The sequence below is a fragment of the Cucurbita pepo genome, chromosome LG02 (assembly GCF_002806865.2).
Source record: "Cucurbita pepo subsp. pepo cultivar mu-cu-16 chromosome LG02, ASM280686v2, whole genome shotgun sequence".
NCBI classification, from domain to species: domain Eukaryota; kingdom Viridiplantae; phylum Streptophyta; class Magnoliopsida; order Cucurbitales; family Cucurbitaceae; genus Cucurbita; species Cucurbita pepo.
The window spans coordinates 10003958-10023845 of record NC_036639.1 but is presented as its reverse complement, the minus strand read 5'-3'; the positions used below and the strand labels follow the sequence as shown (position 1 = coordinate 10023845).

The 19888-nt window shown below is 36.4% G+C and overlaps 3 protein-coding genes across 3 annotated transcripts; all 3 read right to left on the bottom strand.

Moving 5' to 3' along the window:
• Positions 1–538: 538 nt before the first annotated feature.
• On the bottom strand, positions 539–5839 carry LOC111789296 (DNA polymerase epsilon subunit B). Its single transcript, XM_023670016.1, has 13 exons — positions 5482–5839; positions 5188–5365; positions 4872–5025; positions 4646–4777; positions 4472–4549; positions 3101–3205; positions 2855–2935; positions 2644–2774; positions 2466–2560; positions 2277–2376; positions 1665–1779; positions 1434–1544; positions 539–1253 (listed from the first exon to the last, which is right to left on the bottom strand). Exons 1-13 carry the CDS (start codon positions 5645–5647, stop codon positions 1113–1115), a joined length of 1587 nt encoding a protein of 528 aa, XP_023525784.1. The 5' UTR covers positions 5648–5839; the 3' UTR covers positions 539–1112.
• A 1322-nt stretch (positions 5840–7161) lies between these two features.
• Positions 7162–10493, bottom strand: LOC111788027 (glutamate decarboxylase-like; the record flags this gene model as incomplete). The annotated part of the gene is given in 6 exon segments (XM_023668162.1): positions 7162–7794; positions 7977–8029; positions 8282–8750; positions 8846–9046; positions 9563–9767; positions 9842–10493. Coding segments are annotated over 6 exon segments (1485 nt in total). The 3' UTR covers positions 7162–7320.
• Positions 10494–12198: 1705 nt separating this feature from the next.
• LOC111788026 (protein tas) lies at positions 12199–16394 on the bottom strand. Its single transcript, XM_023668161.1, has 8 exons — positions 16103–16394; positions 15823–15918; positions 15650–15733; positions 15410–15570; positions 14415–14532; positions 13982–14117; positions 12799–12977; positions 12199–12577 (listed from the first exon to the last, which is right to left on the bottom strand). The coding sequence occupies exons 1-8, from the start codon at positions 16286–16288 to the stop codon at positions 12341–12343; spliced, it is 1197 nt and encodes a 398-aa protein (XP_023523929.1). The 5' UTR covers positions 16289–16394; the 3' UTR covers positions 12199–12340.
• Positions 16395–19888: the final 3494 nt, after the last annotated feature.

Below are 19888 nucleotides of genomic sequence, written 5' to 3'. Positions count from 1 at the left end.
TTTTTTTTTTTTTTTTTTTTTTTGTGGTGGTTAAGTTTTTTCAAAATTGATTAAATAATAATAATAATAATAAGTAATTTTTGGGTAAGAGAACTATTTCTAAAATTAATAAAAATGAAAGTTAATAGATATTATTATTATTTTTTTTTTTTGTTTGGAAAAAGAAAAACAATAAATTTTAAGCCAATTTCAAACACTAAAATTCGAAATTTGAAAGTGCAAAAATTAAAATAGAAGAAAATAATGGAAAATATGTTTGATTCCTACCATTTGGGCCTATTTTGTTTTACTACTTTCTAATGTTTTCTTTAAAATAAACATTTTTTTAAAAACTTTTAATTGCATCTAAATAAACATTTTTTTAGAAACTAAATTTTATAATTTAATCAAAAAATTATTTTTAAATAATAAAAAAAAAAAAAAAAAAAAACATAGAAAAGTGAAGTGAACGGAAAATATGTACGTACGGGGAAAGGAAAAACAAACATTCTTACAGTTTGCTTTCATTTTCCAATACGATATTCAGCTAAACAAGTCATGCTTCCAACCATTCTTAACAACAAATCATAAATAAAAAGATAAAGAGTTCTTAGAGCTCTCTCCCTCCATGGAGGAAAGAATTGTGTGGGCATTGCCTTAACCAACCAGACCTATCCACCATTTGACAAGTCTTCTCAAAACGGATAACAACTAAACTAAACTAAACCACCTGCTCCACAGTTCAGCAACCGAACTCGAAAAAGTAGAAGTTGGATGTTTACAACTTCTGTCTCACTCAACTCTCCTTTTCATTCTTCATGTAATGTAAACACACAACAATCATGGGAGCTTTTGGGTTCGTTGTTGATCATTACGCCATGCCATCCACCGTTACAAGTCGAAGAAAAGAATATCTACTCTCAGATTTACAACTATACATCTAAAGGCTATTGATTCTACAAACAAGTTTCTATTAGATCTTATCATCAGCTAACCAGTGGTATTCTTGATTTGCACAATGCAACTCCCAAGATGAAGAATGATGTTATAAGCTCTCTTTCAAAATTTGATATGAGTTGTTATACCTAATAAAGGAGTGGCCGCTTTGAATCTGGCTTATACTTTGCAGTGATTTACAAGGCAGATAATTCAACTTCTTGATTGCAAGGACGATATGCCACAAAGGTGCTGTCATTGGTGAAGGAACCAGGATTGAAGCAAGTGATTCCTGTGTATTTGAATGCTTGTTGCTTACTTCTATCCCCCAGAACTATCTGCACAAGCCAAATAAAAGTTTATGCAATGAATGCAGTTCAGTGATAGCAGAACATTATCATCTATATGCAGTGACTGTTCATCATCTGTTTCCAGATGATGAAAGAAAGGGTATCCAATTTTGTGGATAAGTAGATCGTTTAAACACTAGCTAGATTCAGATATATATAGGTAAGTACCACATGAGGAGTAGGATAAAGATGAAGACAGTGGTCATAATTCCAGATAATTGGTTGAATAACCAGAGGAAGAGGGCAGAGATGACTTTGATGAGTTATGGTAGCAACAAGCTGCAAGAGAATCATGAAACAACCTTAGGGCCTCCACATATAAATATCTAAAAGAGCTAGAATTAATATACAACAAATAACTAGACAAAATAACAGATATATAAAAGGAAGAAAAATCACATGTTCAAAAGGATCACTTGTTTCTTCTGTAGATGGTGGTATGAGACAGGACCGACGCATTCTGTAAAGTAGGTCCTGTCGGAAAAATACAATTTCTTGGGTGTAGAACCTAACCCTGCATCCAAATATGACAATTATCCACCACTATGGAGTAAAAGGGGCACGTCATTCACCAAAGATAACATAATTTCCACTGAAATTGGTTAAGTTGTTTTTAATCAAGTCAAAATACAAAAGAACCTATAGGGACCAAAGTGGACATTTTGAAAGTTCAAGAACCAAAATATTATTTGAACTCTTTTAATGATCTTTCAAATGAAAACTATTTAGAGGGTAAAAGTTACAGTACATTTTCAAGTTTAAGATTAAAATTGCAACAAGGTACAATTTGATGAAACTAGAGATTTAGAAAGAAAATTGATACTATCAAGTTTGGAGGTAAGAATTAATTTGTTTCCTTCGAATGTTTAAACAAAAATTCAGTTTGCCAAAGGGAAAAAGAGATTCATTTCTAATGTTATCTGCAGAAGTGAAACCCCTCATGGAGAATCATACCACAGCGAAAGACTAGGAAGACCGTTAGGTTTATAAGCAATCAATCGAAGTATTCACCTGCAAGGGTTACTTGAGAAGATGGCATTTGGGACGTGCATCTGAAGCTCTTCGGTTAAATACTTTGGCAAAGCACACCTCGGTAAAACTGTTGATGGTCCTATAAATTCAATGGGAAGAAAAATTAAGAAAATCTCATGTATATTTAAGCAGAAGGCGAGGAACTTATTTACAAGTAACTACACAAACCTGCATCATCTGGACCAGGAATAAAAAGAAACTTGCTATGCTCTTTTAACCGTGGACGAGCTGCTATCATTTTTCCTAGCTTACCGAATTGTAATCTGCACACACTAACTCATTATGTCTCTTGAACTCATGTCAATAACATCCAATACATACAGAAAACAATTGTGATAATACTTACCTGAGACTTGAGTAAGAATTGAAGGCAAGATTACATGGACGGGAACAAAAATTCCCCATCAAAACAAACAAGGAAGGAACGATTTCCACATTCTCAAACCCATCAAGAATTGTCTCCAGTTTTCCCATGGCCTACCACATGATCAAATTCTGTTAAGGCACCAAGCTTCACAGACACAATGCACGTAAAATATAAAGAGGTTATTCTTCACCTCTTCACTATCCAACCAAATGTCAGAGAGTATGACAAACATATCATTAACGGCTCTCTTTTCCAGATCTGCAAGCCTGAGCTATTGATGATCAAGGGCAACAAGTTGATTGCATGGGATGCATGTGCGTACACCACTTTAATAGCCAAAATTCAGTATAATAAAATATCAACAAAAAAAGCACATCAATCCAATGCATGCATATTAAAAGATCCTTTTCATAGCAGAGTAAAAGAAAGGGGATACAGTCTCCTCTTTAGTTAGAGAACCACCTCCAAAGAAGTCCTGGCCTGCTAGCAATTTAAGAGACTTGTCCCTGTCCTCTAATGGAGGAAATCCACAGGTAATAACCTTAACAAAATACACCCAAAAAAATCAGCACGTTAGTAATATGAAGAACGGTATTTGAAATATACTATGAAACATGTGCTAAACATCTTCCAAAAAGTTTCAATAGGTATCCTTGTGCTTGCTAGCAAGTGAGAAAGTAAATCACAAGAACAAAATCCCAAGCAAATTCAACTTTTAGAAGGTAGTACTCATGGATAAAGGAAGGAAAATTGCACCTTCACCTTCAGTTTTGTTCTAAATTTCAACCTTCAGAGAAGAGTGTGAGCAGAATTTGCCCAAAGAATCAAAAATATGTTTAAGAAAAGATTTCAAATCTTTGTGTAACCTTAAGTTCTGGTATACCTAACGAAATATTAATTATCTAAACAAACGGTGGTATTCGGCACTTGCCAATTGAGAACTACATGAAATATAACTGAGAGGTAAAACTCTGATCAGGACCAAACAGAACCCATACCGTAGCCTCGTATGATGATCCTCTCATAAGCATGTACAAACTTTGGAAAATATTTGAGTCCAGAAGGAATTTAATTCAGGCTATTTCCAGCTGTGCATTATAAGAACAAAAGGCCAGCCCCTTCCGATTAAACTGTCCTAATTTTTAAGTTTATGTTTAAAAGAACATATATATGATGTGCAAAGACGTTTTTTTTTAATGTAACCAAGCATTTTAAAATAACAGAAATTGTGAAGACCCCGTAAAGCAAGCTTAAAAGTACACATTAGCAAGAGGAAACATTGGACGACCAGTTGAAAAAAATAGCATTTTTTTCTTTTTTTTTTTATATTTATGAGTGTTAGAACCAACTAGTATGAACAAGTTCGACAACCATATGCCTCTGCTACATTTGGTTGTGATGGTAACTAATAAGATATTAAATTCTAGGTAGTGGCCACCATAACTTGATCGCATTTTTTCGAAGCATTTTATTATTCACATTAATCTTCATTACCTACTAGATAAACCCATGATAACTTGGTAGAGAAAAAGCGAAGAAAAGGGGCAAAGTTTGAAAGAAGAAGAGGGATAAGAAATGATTATATAGAAAGAAGAAGGGAAAACCAGGGGCCATTTGGAAACAGAGGAAGTGGTAGGCTTAAAAGGAGTGTTGATTCTGGGGGAGAAAGGGTTGGAGGCCCCTAAGATTGAGAAGAAACCGGTTTGGGGATTCGGAAACAAGTGGTGAAATTTGATGGATTTTGTNATTGGGAAAAATTCAACCAGCTCTCTATAAAAAAACCTAAATGCAAACGCATGTCACAAACCTTGAAAATGCCCTCCACGAGCATCTCTCCTTCTGCTACAACGATGGTGTTCTCTGTAAACAGGCCTGTAGTTATCTTGTGCTGATTGTTAAAGAAAATCAAATACCAAGTCATCTTCAAATATCAAACAAGTTTAGATTTTTCCAAATTATAGAGGATGTCTGTAAAGGATATAGCACTAGATAAATTAATTTCCACAGACGCAGTAAGGTCCTCCAAGTAAAAGTGACCATCCTCCATCTGAGAGATCACTCCCATAACCCATTTCCTCCCAGTTTGCCCCACCAGAGACTGAATAGGAGAAATCTGGGGAACATATCACAAAAGAAATTGCCGTAAATACTCAGGATTAACTGCAGAGGGTACCAAGGTAAGTTCAAGATCAAGAGAAATGGAGTACCTCACAGCTTCCAAAATGAGACATGCCAGTGTCAAAAGCGGGTTTTGAGAAATGCTGATCTCGGGAGAGCCTTTGGGAAAGTAGGAGAAACCTATCTCTATACAAAGCAGCTTTAGCAGAAGCATCCCCATGAATTGGAAGGCTTCCTGTGTGCCTAAAATGGAAAAGAAATGTTTTAAACAAGTTATCAGTTGAAGTCCACTATATGCACATCTCTCTTTTCTGCAGGGAGTTTACCCAAAAGTCCAATTGGCGGTTATCATTCTTCAATTGTTCACCAATTACTCAGATAAATATACAAGGTGGGAAAACATACATGTAGAAGATCTTCTTGATGGGATCATAACGAAACTTGGAGATATCAAAAGCGTCAATGATGCAAAGAGCCGATGTACTAGTACTGGTATCGGGACATTCTTCTCCCGCTTCATCAGCTGCAAGTAGAATACTGACAACCCGATGCACCGCATCCTTGTCTATTATCGAAGATTGCACTGCCATGGTAGCAAAAAAACGACGAAATCGTCCATGAGAAGGAATGAAATGACCTACAGTATGAAAGAGAAAAAAAAAAAAAAAAAAAAAAAAAAAAAAAAANATATAGCATTACAGGATTCGTCATGAAGATGGTCGAGAACCAAATCTATGGCGTCGTCTTCGCAGCCATCGAAACGAGAGGCAAAGGAAACAATTTCTGCGAGAGCATCTAGTTTGATGCTGTAACCTCTGATTTTTGATTTCCTCTGAACCTTTCGCCTCAGAGTGGATTCGTCCATCTTCAGTGCAGGAATCTGCGGAATTGAAATGAATAGAAGATGATGGAGTTGAGAATGTTGGATTGATTGGCGGCAATCTGCATTCTTACTCCCTGCGTTGGAGGGAAAATCAAATTGCTTCACTAAACCCTAACAATTTTGAACTAACATTCTTCTAATCTTTTAGGTTTTGTGTCTGATTCTTCCAAGATTCTCTAATAAGATGTAAGATCCCATTTTATAATTTAATTTTTATTTTCAAATTCTTGTTTGCTTTTTCACTTTCTTTTTTCCTTAAAATATTTGAATTTTTAATCCAAATTTCTTTTTTTCTTTTAAAAAAAAACTTAAAAAATGAGAACGTGCAAATAATTATATAATTAAATACAATTATGTATACATAATTGTATGGCAATAAATTCGAGTTGTTTCGGTTCAACTCAAATTGGTTTTAGAAGAACTCATGAACCAGCTCAACCCAGTCTAAAAAAAAAAATGATAACTGAGCCTAAACTATACCAGTTGGGTTGGGTTAGATCAAGGAGATATTGTTGTTGCATAGGTTTAAGTCGTAGCCATATGCCAAATGTTTAATAGACAGTTTTACGATAGGGCATGAGTGCCCGAAAGTTGTCATTGTATGCTCCTGAGAGTCGAAAGATAGCGAGGCGGTTGGATCAAAGAGATATCGTTGTTGCATAGCTCAAGTCGTAGCCACACACCATTAAACATTTAATAGACAATTTTCTGATAGGGCACGAGTGCCCAAAAGTTGTCATTGTATACTCTCGAGCGTCGGAAGATAGCGAGATATCGTTGTTGCATAGCTCAGGTCGTAGCCACACGCCATCAAATGTTTAATAGAAAGTTTTATGATAGGAAATGAGTACCCAAAAGTTGTCATTGTATACTCTCGCGAGTCACATAGCTCAGATCGTAGCCACACGCCATCAAACGTTTAATAGACGATTTAGGACACGAGTGCCCGAGAGTTGTCATTGTATACTCCAGCAAGTCGTAGCCACATGCCATCAAACATTTAATAGACTGTTTTCTGATACGAGTGCCTGAAAGTTGTCATTGTATACTCCCACAGGTCACATAGCTCAGGTCGTAGCCACACACCATCAAACGTTTAATAGACGGTTTTTTGATAGGGCACTAGTGCCCAAAAGTTGTTATTGTAGACTTTCGAAGGTTAAAGATAGCGAGGCGGTTGGATCAAGGAGATATCATTGTTGCATATCTTAAGTCATAGTCACATGCCATCAAACATTTAATAGATGATTTTCTGATAGGGCACGAGTGCCCGAAACTTGTCATTGTATACTCCCAATGGTCAGAAGATAGCAAGGTTGCTATTGGATCAATGAGATATCGTTGTTGCATAGCTCAGGTCGTAGCCACACACCATCAAACGTTTAATAGACGGTTTTTTGATAGAACATGAGTGCCCGAAAGTTGTCATTGTATACTCCCGCAGATCGGAAGATAGCCCGGAGAGGAGGAGGAGGACAAACCGAGATCGAGAAACATAGGCAAAGTTGTAAATAGAAACATTATAGTTCATCTCTTTCATCATACCATCAGTACTCAAAGTCACAAACACAAAATTCACCAGAAACAAGAAAACTGAAGACAATCAAACAGGCAAGCCAACACACAGAGCTGACTTAAGCAAGCAAGCAAGCACACTAGCAGGCACCAGTTCTCTTGCCATCCACAAGCCTCTTCCAATATGCAGCTATTTCTCCTTCAATCTCCTTATCACTCTTCTTCACATGCTTTATAATTCTCTCACCATCTTCTTCTGCTGCTGCTTTCACAGCCACCCGAACCGGCAGCGCGTCGACTTCCTTCAGGACTTTATCGATGTCCGAGATCAATCTCTCTGCCAAACTCCGGCTGAAGTCCTCCCTGATCACGACACGTAGCACGGCGATGTGCTGAGCATCCGGTGGCATCGTGTAAGCTGGCACGATCCATCCAAACCTCCTTAGGTTCTCGGATATCTCGAACACGGTGTGCTTGCTGCTGTCTTTGAGAGTGAAGGCAACTAGGGGTACTCCAACATCCTTGGAAACTACCTCAAACCTTCCCATCTTCTCTATTCCTTCTTTCAACACTCTTGCATTCTCCTTGCAGTTCTCCATCACGTTTTTGTATCCCTTTGTTTCAGACAAACATCATATATAAATTTACATAAGGAAGCTAGAGCAGAGCAGATTCAGATCAAACAATGTTCGTGTCCAGAAATATAGGCTACCTCAATGCTACACTTATAGCAGACAAACTAACAAATCGTGCACGAATTTCTTAAAACAAACGTTAGCTAAAACTTCGGATTTACCTCGAAACCGAGCCGTATGAACTGATAATACTGAGCAATGATTTGGCTAGAACCTGTCAAAACATTCAGCAAATGAGCAAAGAAAAAGGAGGGGGAAATTGTTCACTACATCTTAAGAACTTGATTCTAAAGTCAAGAATCTAACGTCCCATCATGTTCGGGCATACTCAAAAACATGTCTTTAATCATTCAAACATACCCGAGGTCACCCAAGCGGGCTAAATCAATACTCGATTCAACTACCCTGACAGAGAGATGATATCAAAACTTTCAAGTGCTATCTATTTGTTCATTAATTCAAGTACCTTTAGAGAAGTTAAGAGTGAAGGTGGGTTGATCAGAACCAAGATAGTTAATATGGAACACAAGCTCATCAGGAAGATCCTCTTTACTCCTCCAAACAACCCATCCAACACCAGGATAAACAAGCCCATACTTATGGCCACTGACATTGATACTCTTCACTAAAGGCAACCGAAAATCCCACTCGAGATCGGGATAAAGGAACGGAGCTATGAACCCGCCGCTGGCTGCATCGACGTGAATTGGGGTATCCCAACCCGTTTCCTTATTCTTCTTAGAGAGCAGTTCATTAAGGAGTTTTACATCCTCAAACTCTCCTGTCAAAGTGGATCCCAAAATGGCTGCAACACAAATGGTGTTCTCATCCACAAGTTCAACAGCCTTCATAGGATCCATAACATAAAACCCTTCAGAAAGCTTCACCTCCTTCAGCTCAACCTCAAAGTACCTAGCAAACTTCTCCCAACACACCTACACACAGGATTCATTCAAGAACATAAAAGCCCCATTGAAGGCTTGATTGATACTCATTTCAAACAATTACTTAAACCATGAGCTCAAAGTACCTGCACATTAGCTCCAGTGACTATGTTGGGGTTATTACAGGGCTTGCCTTGAGATCTTCTTTTGTTCTGCCATTGCCTCTTGAAAGCAAGACCCGCCAGCATAATAGCCTCTGATGATCCCACAGTCCCTACACCTACAGCAGCCTCATCTTCTCCGATGGGGGCATGAAACAGGCGAGCTATCATATTCACACATCGATTCTGCAAAAGAAAATACAGATTACAAAGTACACCATAGAGCCTTCCTTGAGGCCTATGTAGCCTTCGAAGAGCCTCCCCTTAATCGAGGCTCGACTCCTTTCTCTAGAGCCCAGTCACTTTTGACTACACCTTCGAGACTAGCAATTTCTTTATTCGACACTTGAGGATTCTATTGACATAGTTAAAGGCATGGCTCTCCTAGTATGTTAGGAATCACGACTCTCTAAAATGGTATGATATTGTCCACTTTGAGCATAAGCTCTCGTGGCTTTACCTTGGGCTTCCCAAAAGGTCTCGTGGCTTTACCTTGGGCTTCCCAAAAGGTCTCGTGAGATAGTGTTTCTTACTTATAAACCCATGACCAACCCGTTAATTAGCACTCCTCTCCCAACCATCCTCAACAGCATATTCACACATCCATTCTAGAAAAGAAAATACAGATTTCTCCATGTTTTGGAACAAAATCACCAAGAATCAACCAAAACAGCCATTTGGGTTCAAATAAAAAGCACAAACCTGTAGCTCAGTGGTGACAGGGTACTCATCCATGTCCACATAGTTCTTGTTGAGAGAAGCCATGATCAGGTTATCACATTCAGGCTCCATCCATGTGGTAACAAAGGAGGCCAAGTTCAACCTGGGTATCCCATCAAGCATCAACTCATCGTGTATGATCTGGTACGCTGCATCTTTGGGTATCGATTTCTCCCCCATATTGAACCTGTAATATAATACCCATTTCATCATTTTCATTTTTCAACACAAAGCACAAGAGTTTCCAAGAATTTAGCCTACTTCGGCGGCGGAGAGCGGACATATCTGGAGCCAAAAGTGCAGTTCACAGAATCGCCGGAGTCTGCTACTGTTGTCAAAACCATATTTGATATTCAAACAGAGGAGAAAATAAGAGATTATGGAACAAACCCAGATCGGAGGAGGGTTGCGATCATATAACTTCATCTTCAATATCAATGGAGCTTGACTACATGATCGCGTGAAGCAACGAACAGACACGTATCGGTTTCGGGTCCCACCCATTTCTCATCTTCAATGATGGACAACCACAGCAGTGTTCATAGCACTTCAGCAACTTTTTCGTGCCCCCAATTGAACAGTTAGCGGGTTTCCGCGGCTGAATTGATTGTGACATTTGATTTAAATGAGCCGGTGAAAGTAATTGGGAAGGTTGGCGTTTTCGACATCTCCTCTATTAACACCTTGCTGATAGTATCAAATGGTAGCAGTGGTTATGGGACGTAGTACTCTTCCGAACTCGATCCGATATCATTCTTCTACTTGTTTGAAAGCGTTTGATATCAATTTTATATGCGTTTTTACTTCCAATTCTATGCACCATCTTTGTCAAACATAATACTCATGTCATCGTAACGTGGGAATGGTTTGGTTCCCAATCTTAAATGAAAAAAATGAACTATCAACCTAGTATGTTAGAACTTTAAATGTGATTTCATGATTTTACTTCAACCCATGATCAAATGCCTCTTTATCTATTTCGATTCACTTGAACTCTTCGTTCTAACCAAATATACTACATGTTAGTTCGAGCATCTCTACAACTGTTATGTATTATTTCTTGAGATGTCTGACTTTGCAATCTATAGCTGGTATCCCTTTCAAGTTGCAACTTCTTAGTAACTTCTCTTCTAACTAACTCTAGTAATTGTTGCAAGTAATCACAAAAAGATAAAAATTGTTAGTTACAATAATAATAATGAGAGGTCAAAGTTAAAAATCTACGCAAGAACTAACTATTTTTAAATAAGTCATTAGATTTCTACATTTAAGTCACAGAATAGATCAATAGCAGTTTGACAATAGATATCAAAATTACAATTTTTAACATTTTAAGTCCATTTTAAGTTCATGATAACATTTTCAAATAACTTTTCGTACCTAATACAATTAAGAAATCTTTTACTAAAATGGTTCTAGAGTTTGAGAAGGTGGGACGCTATCCCACCTCTTGACCGATGGGTCATACCCCCATTTCCTTGTTCATCATATTTTATGAAAGAGTATGAACTTCGTCTAACCCAAACAAAATATCTTAAAAATGAAATTCTTATCTCGTCGAAACTACCTTGCAAGCTATCTACCCCTACTATTAAAAAAGTAGACTGCCCCGATGACCGACACTCTACCTAAGATTTAGGAGAGAGAAAGAATGATGTATGTGGGCAGCAAACAAAAAGTTGAGTTAAGGCTTAGACAGATGTCGATTGGAAAGGTAAGGGCGTGGCACGGCGTTGACGTTCCTAAGATATAATAATGAACACTGTAATATCATATTCCTAGAAGTATGAGAATGGGTACTATACATTGACAAGTGGAAGGGATCGAAATCAAATGGAAATTGATTCCTGGTGTCGTCTTGCTCTTCAATTAACATAATAAATGATGCCATTCTGCCCCACAGTTACCACATTCGTCCTAAAGTCTTCATTTTTCTTTATCTTTCCTCAATTTGTCCAACATCCTATTATTATTATTAATCTTGATCTCCTCTTCAACCACCATCAAATCATACCTTTCAAAATTGCTTCTTTATCGACCTTATCGATTTCAAAAAGTATCAGTAATAGTTGTTTTATGTCCACTCTATGATATATTTGCTCAATGTAAACTCGGGTCATGTATCTATAAAAAATTCTCTTATTTAACCAAAATATCCTTGCAAGTTTGAGGTGAGCGATTTGATTGCTCTTCCCGAAACTCGTAAGTTGCTCTATTGTGCTGGTAGAATGTCATGTCACATGAGGATTGGATCATATACTATGCTTGATATATTTTTATAATAGCAATATGTCAATCATACAAAATTTAACGCAGCTCATCAAATGACAAATAAAGAGCTATCTTTGCATCAAATTTCCCAACTCCAATGTGCTCAATTGCAAGCATACTTATATACAAATTTAGCAATATCAAATCCAGATACTTGTATATAAAAAGCCTTCCCAAATATTTAAGCAATGATTTATTTATTTGAGATTCAAATTAGGAGTGAAGTCTTAACCACACTAAGTGATACAATTGGGCTCCTTATTCTATAGAGTGGAGGTTCTTGTATTACCGGACAACAGTTGGAATAATTTCATGAAAGAATCGTATCATGAAAGAAGGCACCGACAAAAGAAAAGATGCAATGTTGCAAGAACTTAATTGAATGAAGCAAAATAATTTTCATATTTAGTTTAATGCATCATGAAAGAGTATTTACTATTCGTTAATTGAGGTTTTAATGAGCATATAAAACGCATTCACCTGGTCGTCCTAAATAGCTGGATCTTTGTATCTTCGGAAAATAGCTTCAATGTCTGCCATCACTTCTGCCGGCAACGGCCGCTCCGTCGATGTGAAAGCATCAAGGTCTTCTCTCAGTTGATCCATGGACGTTGCACCGATTATCGAACTCGTCATGAATGGCCGATCTCGAGCGAACCCAAGTGCAAGCTGAACAGGAGTTAGGCCGTGCTTTTCGGCCAACTGGACGTATTCAGCTGTTGCTACCTGAAGTCGACAAAACATTAGAATAAAACATCTGCAGGACAGTTCAAATTCTGGCAATAAATTGAGGGCAACAACATTAAGGTTGTGACAGTTCAACTTCTGTTAAAAGAAGTGGCATAGTGAACTCATAAGTAAAAGACACCAACACGTTCCAAACATTTTAAGCTACTGTGCTATTCTCTTGTCTAATCGTTCAGCAGAACAGGAGAGAGGGAACAAACCTTAGCAAGAGATTTAGTGTATCTATCCATGAAGCCGGGGAAGAGGTTCAGCCTTCCTTTTCCTGTACCTTGAAAACTACCATCCAAGTATTTGCCACTCAGCGTTCCACCACCCAAAGGAGAATAACCAAGCAAGCCGATGTTGTAGTTATTTGGATGACAAACCTCAGCAAGATCGACTGCAGGTAATAAGCGGATGATATTTCCATTACAAGTGAACAAATACTAAAGGTACCATCAATTAATCATGGTTGCAGTTATCTGACTCATTATTTAAATCATTTTAAATTCACATTGCAATTATAGGTTGATTACATTGTTGGAGTCCTATATTTGCTAATTAAGAGAAAGATCATGGGCATGAGGACTTTTGGAGAAACAAAAAGGAAAGTCACGAGAGTTTATTCTCAAAATGAATAATATCATAATTGTGGAAGTTCATTGTTCCAAACAAGTGGTATCAAAGCTACGTTCATAACTTATCCATGGTAGACCTCTATTGGACTGGCAAAGTAGAGAAAAGAAGTTGGCCTATAGATAGTGCTAGGCGAATAAGGGGAGACTCAATGGTATTTTGTTCGAGAGGAGGATTGTTGGAGTCCCACATAGGTTTAGTTAAGGGAAAGATCATGGTTATCTAAATAAGAAACACTATTTCCGATGGCACAAGACCTTTTGGGGAAACCAAAAGCAAAACCATGAGAGCTTATGCTCAAAGTGGACAATATCATCCCATTGTGGAGGGCCGTTATTCCTAACAGCTATATACAAGCACAACCCAAAACCCTGAGTCCCAATTGGTCATATTTCACTGAACAAGGTTGATAGTTAATATGGTGCCATCTACATTGTATTTTTGTCTGCAAGATCCTTAAAAGTCAGTTTGAATGAACTAGAACTACAAAGCTTATAAGGAGTCTTTTCTAAATGTGACCAAAATCACTAAAAAGGCTTGTTTTGATCTTTCCAAGATCACTTCCAAACATTTCTAAGTTGCATGGTGGTGATAACAATTATATTTTTGCTGGAAGGTGGAAGAAATAGAAATCTAAAAAATGTTCTCTGCTATCTCCAATAAAAACTCATCAACGGGGTCATAAAGCATCAGATATCAAAAAGGCGAAAGAATCTTTAAAACTCTCAATAATTATAACCTAGAGAAACATATCAAAAGATAATTTACCTTCAAAGCGGCATCTGTTAAGAAGACTGTAATTATTTTGGATACTAATGATCTTTGGCAGTCCTTCAATTTTTGCTGTGTGAACAAATTCCATAACTCCATATGAAGTTTCATTTGAGACACCAATGTAGCGTATCTGAATAAATTCAGAATCACATATCAACTAGAGTGAAGCAAAAGAACAATACACAACGAAAACATTGTAGTAAACATTAATCTATCAGCAATTTTACATATTCATAATTCCTCAATCGACCAAATGATTTTTGCTAGCCATGAGATTGTATCTCAGACAAAGCAAAAATGCATTTCATAGTGAGTATTCCAGTTACATGCAGTTTGAACAATGCAGCTCTTCAGTAAACTGATTCCTACCTTAGCTTTAAAAAAATCAAGACACGACGTATTCCAAACTTAACCAAATAGGAACAACCTTTCCTTCTTCAATAAGTTCCTGAAACGCCTTCAGTTGCTCTACAAAAGGCACACTTGGCCTCCATTTTGAAGAATCGTAAGAAAAATCACCAAATAATGGCACATACCGGTCTGGCCTGAATTGAAACCAAACACATACTAAGATACAACAAGGAGAAACACATGATAACTTGAAAGAAAGGAAGACAAGTTATAAAAAATTATCACAAGTGCTTCTAGCTTCCGAGATGCAATGCACACTTAGTAGTCCCTTTATCTTTTTCAGTTTTTTTTTCTTTATAAATATATAAAGAAACCCACATTCATTGAGAGATGTGAAAGTACAGAAGAGAAGTCTCATACAATATCTCAGGCTGGCCAAGGAGCTTGGATTAAAAAAATGATTCCATTTGTTAATGGTTAATAATAATAAGGGACAATCACGAAGACCCACAAGGAGAAGACATTGAAGTGAGCAATGCTTCAAACCTCCAAATTATGAAAACAGTCTTATTATTCCTATTGAGTCGGAAACTTCAAACAATTCTTAAAAATCAGCCTGCCGTGAAACCATCTCATTCTTGCAAAAAGGGGGTTAGGAGGTCCTACTCCATCGTAGCCCTATCATCCTATGAGGAATCCACAATATCCCAAAAGAATATAAAAGGCTAAACTAGATATTTGTACAAATTCAAACAATATACCCATCTTTGTCACCTCTCAAGTCTCGCCTTGAGGTGATCAAATTGTGCTGCGTTGACTGTTCACTCCTAAGAAATACATCTTATAATAGTATTCTATAAGTTGCTTCCAATGAAAAATTGGAGGCTCTCATAAGCCACTAAAAGAAAGGACGACTCAAAAGTAAATAGTAAAACTAATGTGGGGGTAATGATGTTCTCCGAACATGCTTCAAGCACAGCTGAACTGACAACCTCATAGAAAACATTTATGCACAGTTTTAGCTACTTCCTACCAAGTTAAAGATTAATAGATAAAAATCAATAAACTCACCAATGAATTTGCAGCAAGTCGATATAATCAGTGTTCAGCCGCTTGAGACTTTTCTCTACACTTTCTCTAATATTATAACGATCAACCCGTAAGACTTCTGCCTTTTCACGCAAATAAGGTGATCTCTCTGAGTAACCACAGACTTTTGTCGCCAAAATAATCTATAGGATAAATAGCTCCACTCTTTCAGCGATTAAGAAATGAAAATTAAGGTGTCGTAGTTATCCATCATTCACATACCTTGTCTCTAGGTTTTGACTTGAGCCAGTTACCAATGTAGATGTCTGTTCTTCCCTGTGTCTCTTGTTTCATTGGAACTGGATACTGCCAAATTACAACTATTGCTATTAGAGGTATACCGTTAAGTGAAGAATTGGATTTGGAAGGCTACAAAGAGTCATACGAAAACTCACAGCCTCAGCAGTATCTATAATATTGATTCCATGCTCATAAGCATAACTCAGTTGTTCATGTGCTTCTTTCTCGGTGTTTTGTTGCCCAAAAGTCATCTTCAGATACACATTTGAAGTATGATCATCCAATAACACGAATAGATTAATTTCATGAATACATCATCAAGCAATTAGGCGAAAACAAATTTGCTATCATCGAAAGTGCTCCAGCATAAAATCTTCCTTCCGTACTTTTTAACAAAAGAAGAAACAAAAAGTGCATTCGAACAAAAATGCTTACCGTTCCAAGCGTAACTTCAGAAATTAGAAGGTCAGAGTCTCCGAGTTTCCTGTACTGCAACGAACTGGTGTTGCTTTTCTTGGCACAAACGCAAATCCGTCTTACTCTGTTCTGCCTTGTCGAAGAATTGGTAGAACGAAAAGACGACACTAAACAGTAGTTGCTAGCAGTTGTAGAGATCGCCATTGCTAATGGATATTTGGCTAAGGCGAAGGCACTGTTAACCTCTCTCTGTGCCTCACTGCCTCTTCTGTCTTATCGTAGGGAGCTCCCAGTTCCACCGTACAACTGCCTAAGCAAACGCCCCCGCCACTGCCGACGCCGCTTTTACTTCGAGATTGTTTGGGCTTCCCTCTAAAACAACCATATGGGCCTCATTCAAGCCCAGGCCCATATACTTTGACGATAGCCCAGGCCCATATACTTTGACAATAGACCAGGCCCATATACTTTGACAATAGCCCAGGCCCATATACTTTCACCATCTCGGATCTTAACTTTTCATTTATTTTTATTGCAATTAGAATTAGAAATGAGGTGAATTAGAAATGGGGTGTACATTCAACCCGACAACCCGGACCAACCCAACCCAAACTATAAGGGTTGAGTTGGGTTGGATTAGCATTTCAGGTAGGGTTGGGTTCATTTTTTTCAGAACCTGAACTGAATCGACTCGATTTCGGGTTCATGGACAAAACCTTCGAGTTAACCCGAGAAAAATAAAAATATATAAAACATATTAAGAATTTTCCCATGTTAATGGGTAATTATTCACATTTGTTATATAATATATTTAAATGTGAATAATTATTTAAATATATTATTTATTAAAAAAAATTGACATCCCAACCCGAACCCAACTCGAAAATAGGGGGTTGGGTTGTGACAAGTTTCGGGTTGAGTTGGGTTACCAATCCAACCAACCCGAATTTTTGGGTTATGTAAAAAAAAAAATCCTTCCACCCAACCCAACCTGTACCATATAAACCAAAAAATTTCTATTGTTAAATCTAATTTTTATGTCATAAAAAATATTTAATTTAACATTCAACGTCATTTTTAAATTTTTAAATTTCAATATATAGAACATGAATGTTAATGAAAGGACTCATTGTAACATATTTTATTGTTGAACCGACTCCAACCATGGTTAAGGCCAACCACGACAAGGTCGAGACCAACCATCCTTGATCTAAGGCTGAAGCCAATTTTCTTCATCTTTTAAACTCGAACCAACCGTGAAAACTCTTTGTTAATGAATTATCCAAACTAAAAGAGCGCAAAACAAGAATCTTACTCAAGTCTCGTAGCAAAGAGTGACGAGTATTCTCTTAGTTTTAGTTTTAAATCCTCAAATAATGAAGCTGAATACGAAACACGTGACAACTCTATACCGACCATTAATATTAAAACACGTGACAACTCTGTACCGACCGAATACTTTGAGGTAAGATTTTGCTCACTTCCTTATTTTGTACGCTACGCTCTTCCTTCTTAAACAAATTTTATTGTTACGTAAAGATGAAGTACAATATATTGTTCGTGGAAAACAATCGAAGAAAAATTGGCCTTCCCCTTTCTTACGAAGCAAAGTATTCAATAATTATGGTAAGGTTCCTTAACTTTGTCATGCAATTAATACTCAATTAAATGATCTATTTAATAGCTTAGTTTATATATATATATTTATTTATTGAAATGTCATATATGTCCCTTATTTATAATTTAGTTAAATTAATTTATAGCATTAACCTAATTTAATTAATTAAGAAACATATCTTATATAATTATTTGTATTTAAAAATTTCTCTAGGCCTTTTATATATTATTTTAAAAAATTACCTTTTATATCAAATTATTTTTTTTTATACTATTATCAATTAAAAGTGCTCGAACTTTCAAAAATACAATTAAAAAATTTGGAAATAATCTATGAGGCGTCGACATATACTTTTCATCTATATATTGACGGTAATTTTTTTTTTATAAAGATAAAAAGTTTAATATTATTTTTAAAATTTCATGAATATCTTTTAAATATTATTTTAGTAAAAATATTATTAATAAAAAAAAATTAAAGTTTTAAGAATATTTTATAAAAAATTTAATCATATTTTTTAAATAAATTACTGACGATTTCTATAAAAATTTGACGGTAAATTTTTTTTTTTAAAAAAAAAATTTAATATTTTAGATTCAGTTTTGGAGAGCTGTTTTTTTTTTCTTCTAAACTCATTTATTTAAATAATTGAATAAAATCTTTATTATATTAAAAAAAAATGGGTCGAACTTTATTTTTTATTTAAAAAAATATTTTTCTTATTATTTTAAAGGTTGATGTCTGGTAAATATTTTAAAACTACTTTTGAACTAGAAATCCATTAAAATATCAGACGAAAAAAGAACAATGACCAAGAACAACTTAATAAGGGTTATTGAATATTTCGAAACTATTTCTAGAGTAGAAATCTATTAGAACATTGAACAAAAAAAAAAATCAACTAGAGGTGACAAAAACTACATAACAGTGACGAATACGCTTGCGTCGAACAATATTCACGTATGTCAACTTCCTGTCGAAGATTCTAACGACTTTTTTATTCGGGCAGTTCTGAAACATTTATGAAAAATATAAATTTAAATATGTGCATTATATTACTAAAAGAACACACAGAAATAATGCATTGAGTAATATAAAATCTTGGTATCCATTCGTCCAAAGAAGTGAATTATTGAGTGAAACTCACAAAGGATAATAAATTATTGGTTTTTAATGTTATTTTCAGCATCCTCAAATGTGTCAGAGCCCAGCCAGTTTCCCAAGCAGTTCTAAAATGGGAATTAAGAAGCAATAATGATAGAGAAATGGCGATGGTGCGTAATTGTTCGGCACCCACTCTGAGCACTAATGAGTCAAGCTAACTTCGGATCACGTCGTCCACCGTCGGTCAACGTATGCTTAAGCCTTTGACTCCAAGAAGAAAGTTTTAGAAAGCATACAGAAAGATTTTGAGTGAGAGTTTGAAAGCAACGTGTTACCAATGACTTAAGTAGTATATAACTTTTTGAATAAGGAGAATTTGACAACTAGTTGCATCTCCAGTGGTATATAATGGGACATTTCATGCCTACCATGTCTGGAAATCATACAACATGAAAGCAGTAAAGGAAAGCGATAAGTAATACAAGGTAAGGGTTTCGACATGTAATAGACATGCGGGTCATGGACAATACGTCTTAGACAAGCATGACTGTGACACACGGTAGCAACAAGAACCATTCGTATTTCACAGCAAAATCTCGGAGAAATATTGATTGAATGAGAAAAAAAGTGAAGTATTTGTTTGAGAGTCAATGCCCGAACCATACAAAGTTTGGTTCAGACTTCAGAACCATACAGACATACAGACCGACCGACAGACAGACATGGAAAAACAAGTACGGTGCGTTCTTGACTCTCCCTCTCAGTGGTCTCTAGAGCTGAGAGATATTGAATCCCCAAAGGCTAAACTAACCAAAACCATTTAATAACAACAACAGCAATATTGGGTGTAAAATGGGCAGGAATGGGGGGAGGGATGGCAGCAGCTTGGCGCAGCAGCAGCAGCAGTAAATAATGGTTCAGCACATTCAAAGCCCTCAGCTAACCCTCCAAGATTCAAAACTCCCACATTCATCAATGTATTAATGTTACCGCAAGACAAGACACAAACAGTTGCAACCAAAACACAAAAAAAAAAAAAAAAAAAAAAAAAAAAAAAAAAAAAAAAAAAAAAAAAAAAAAAA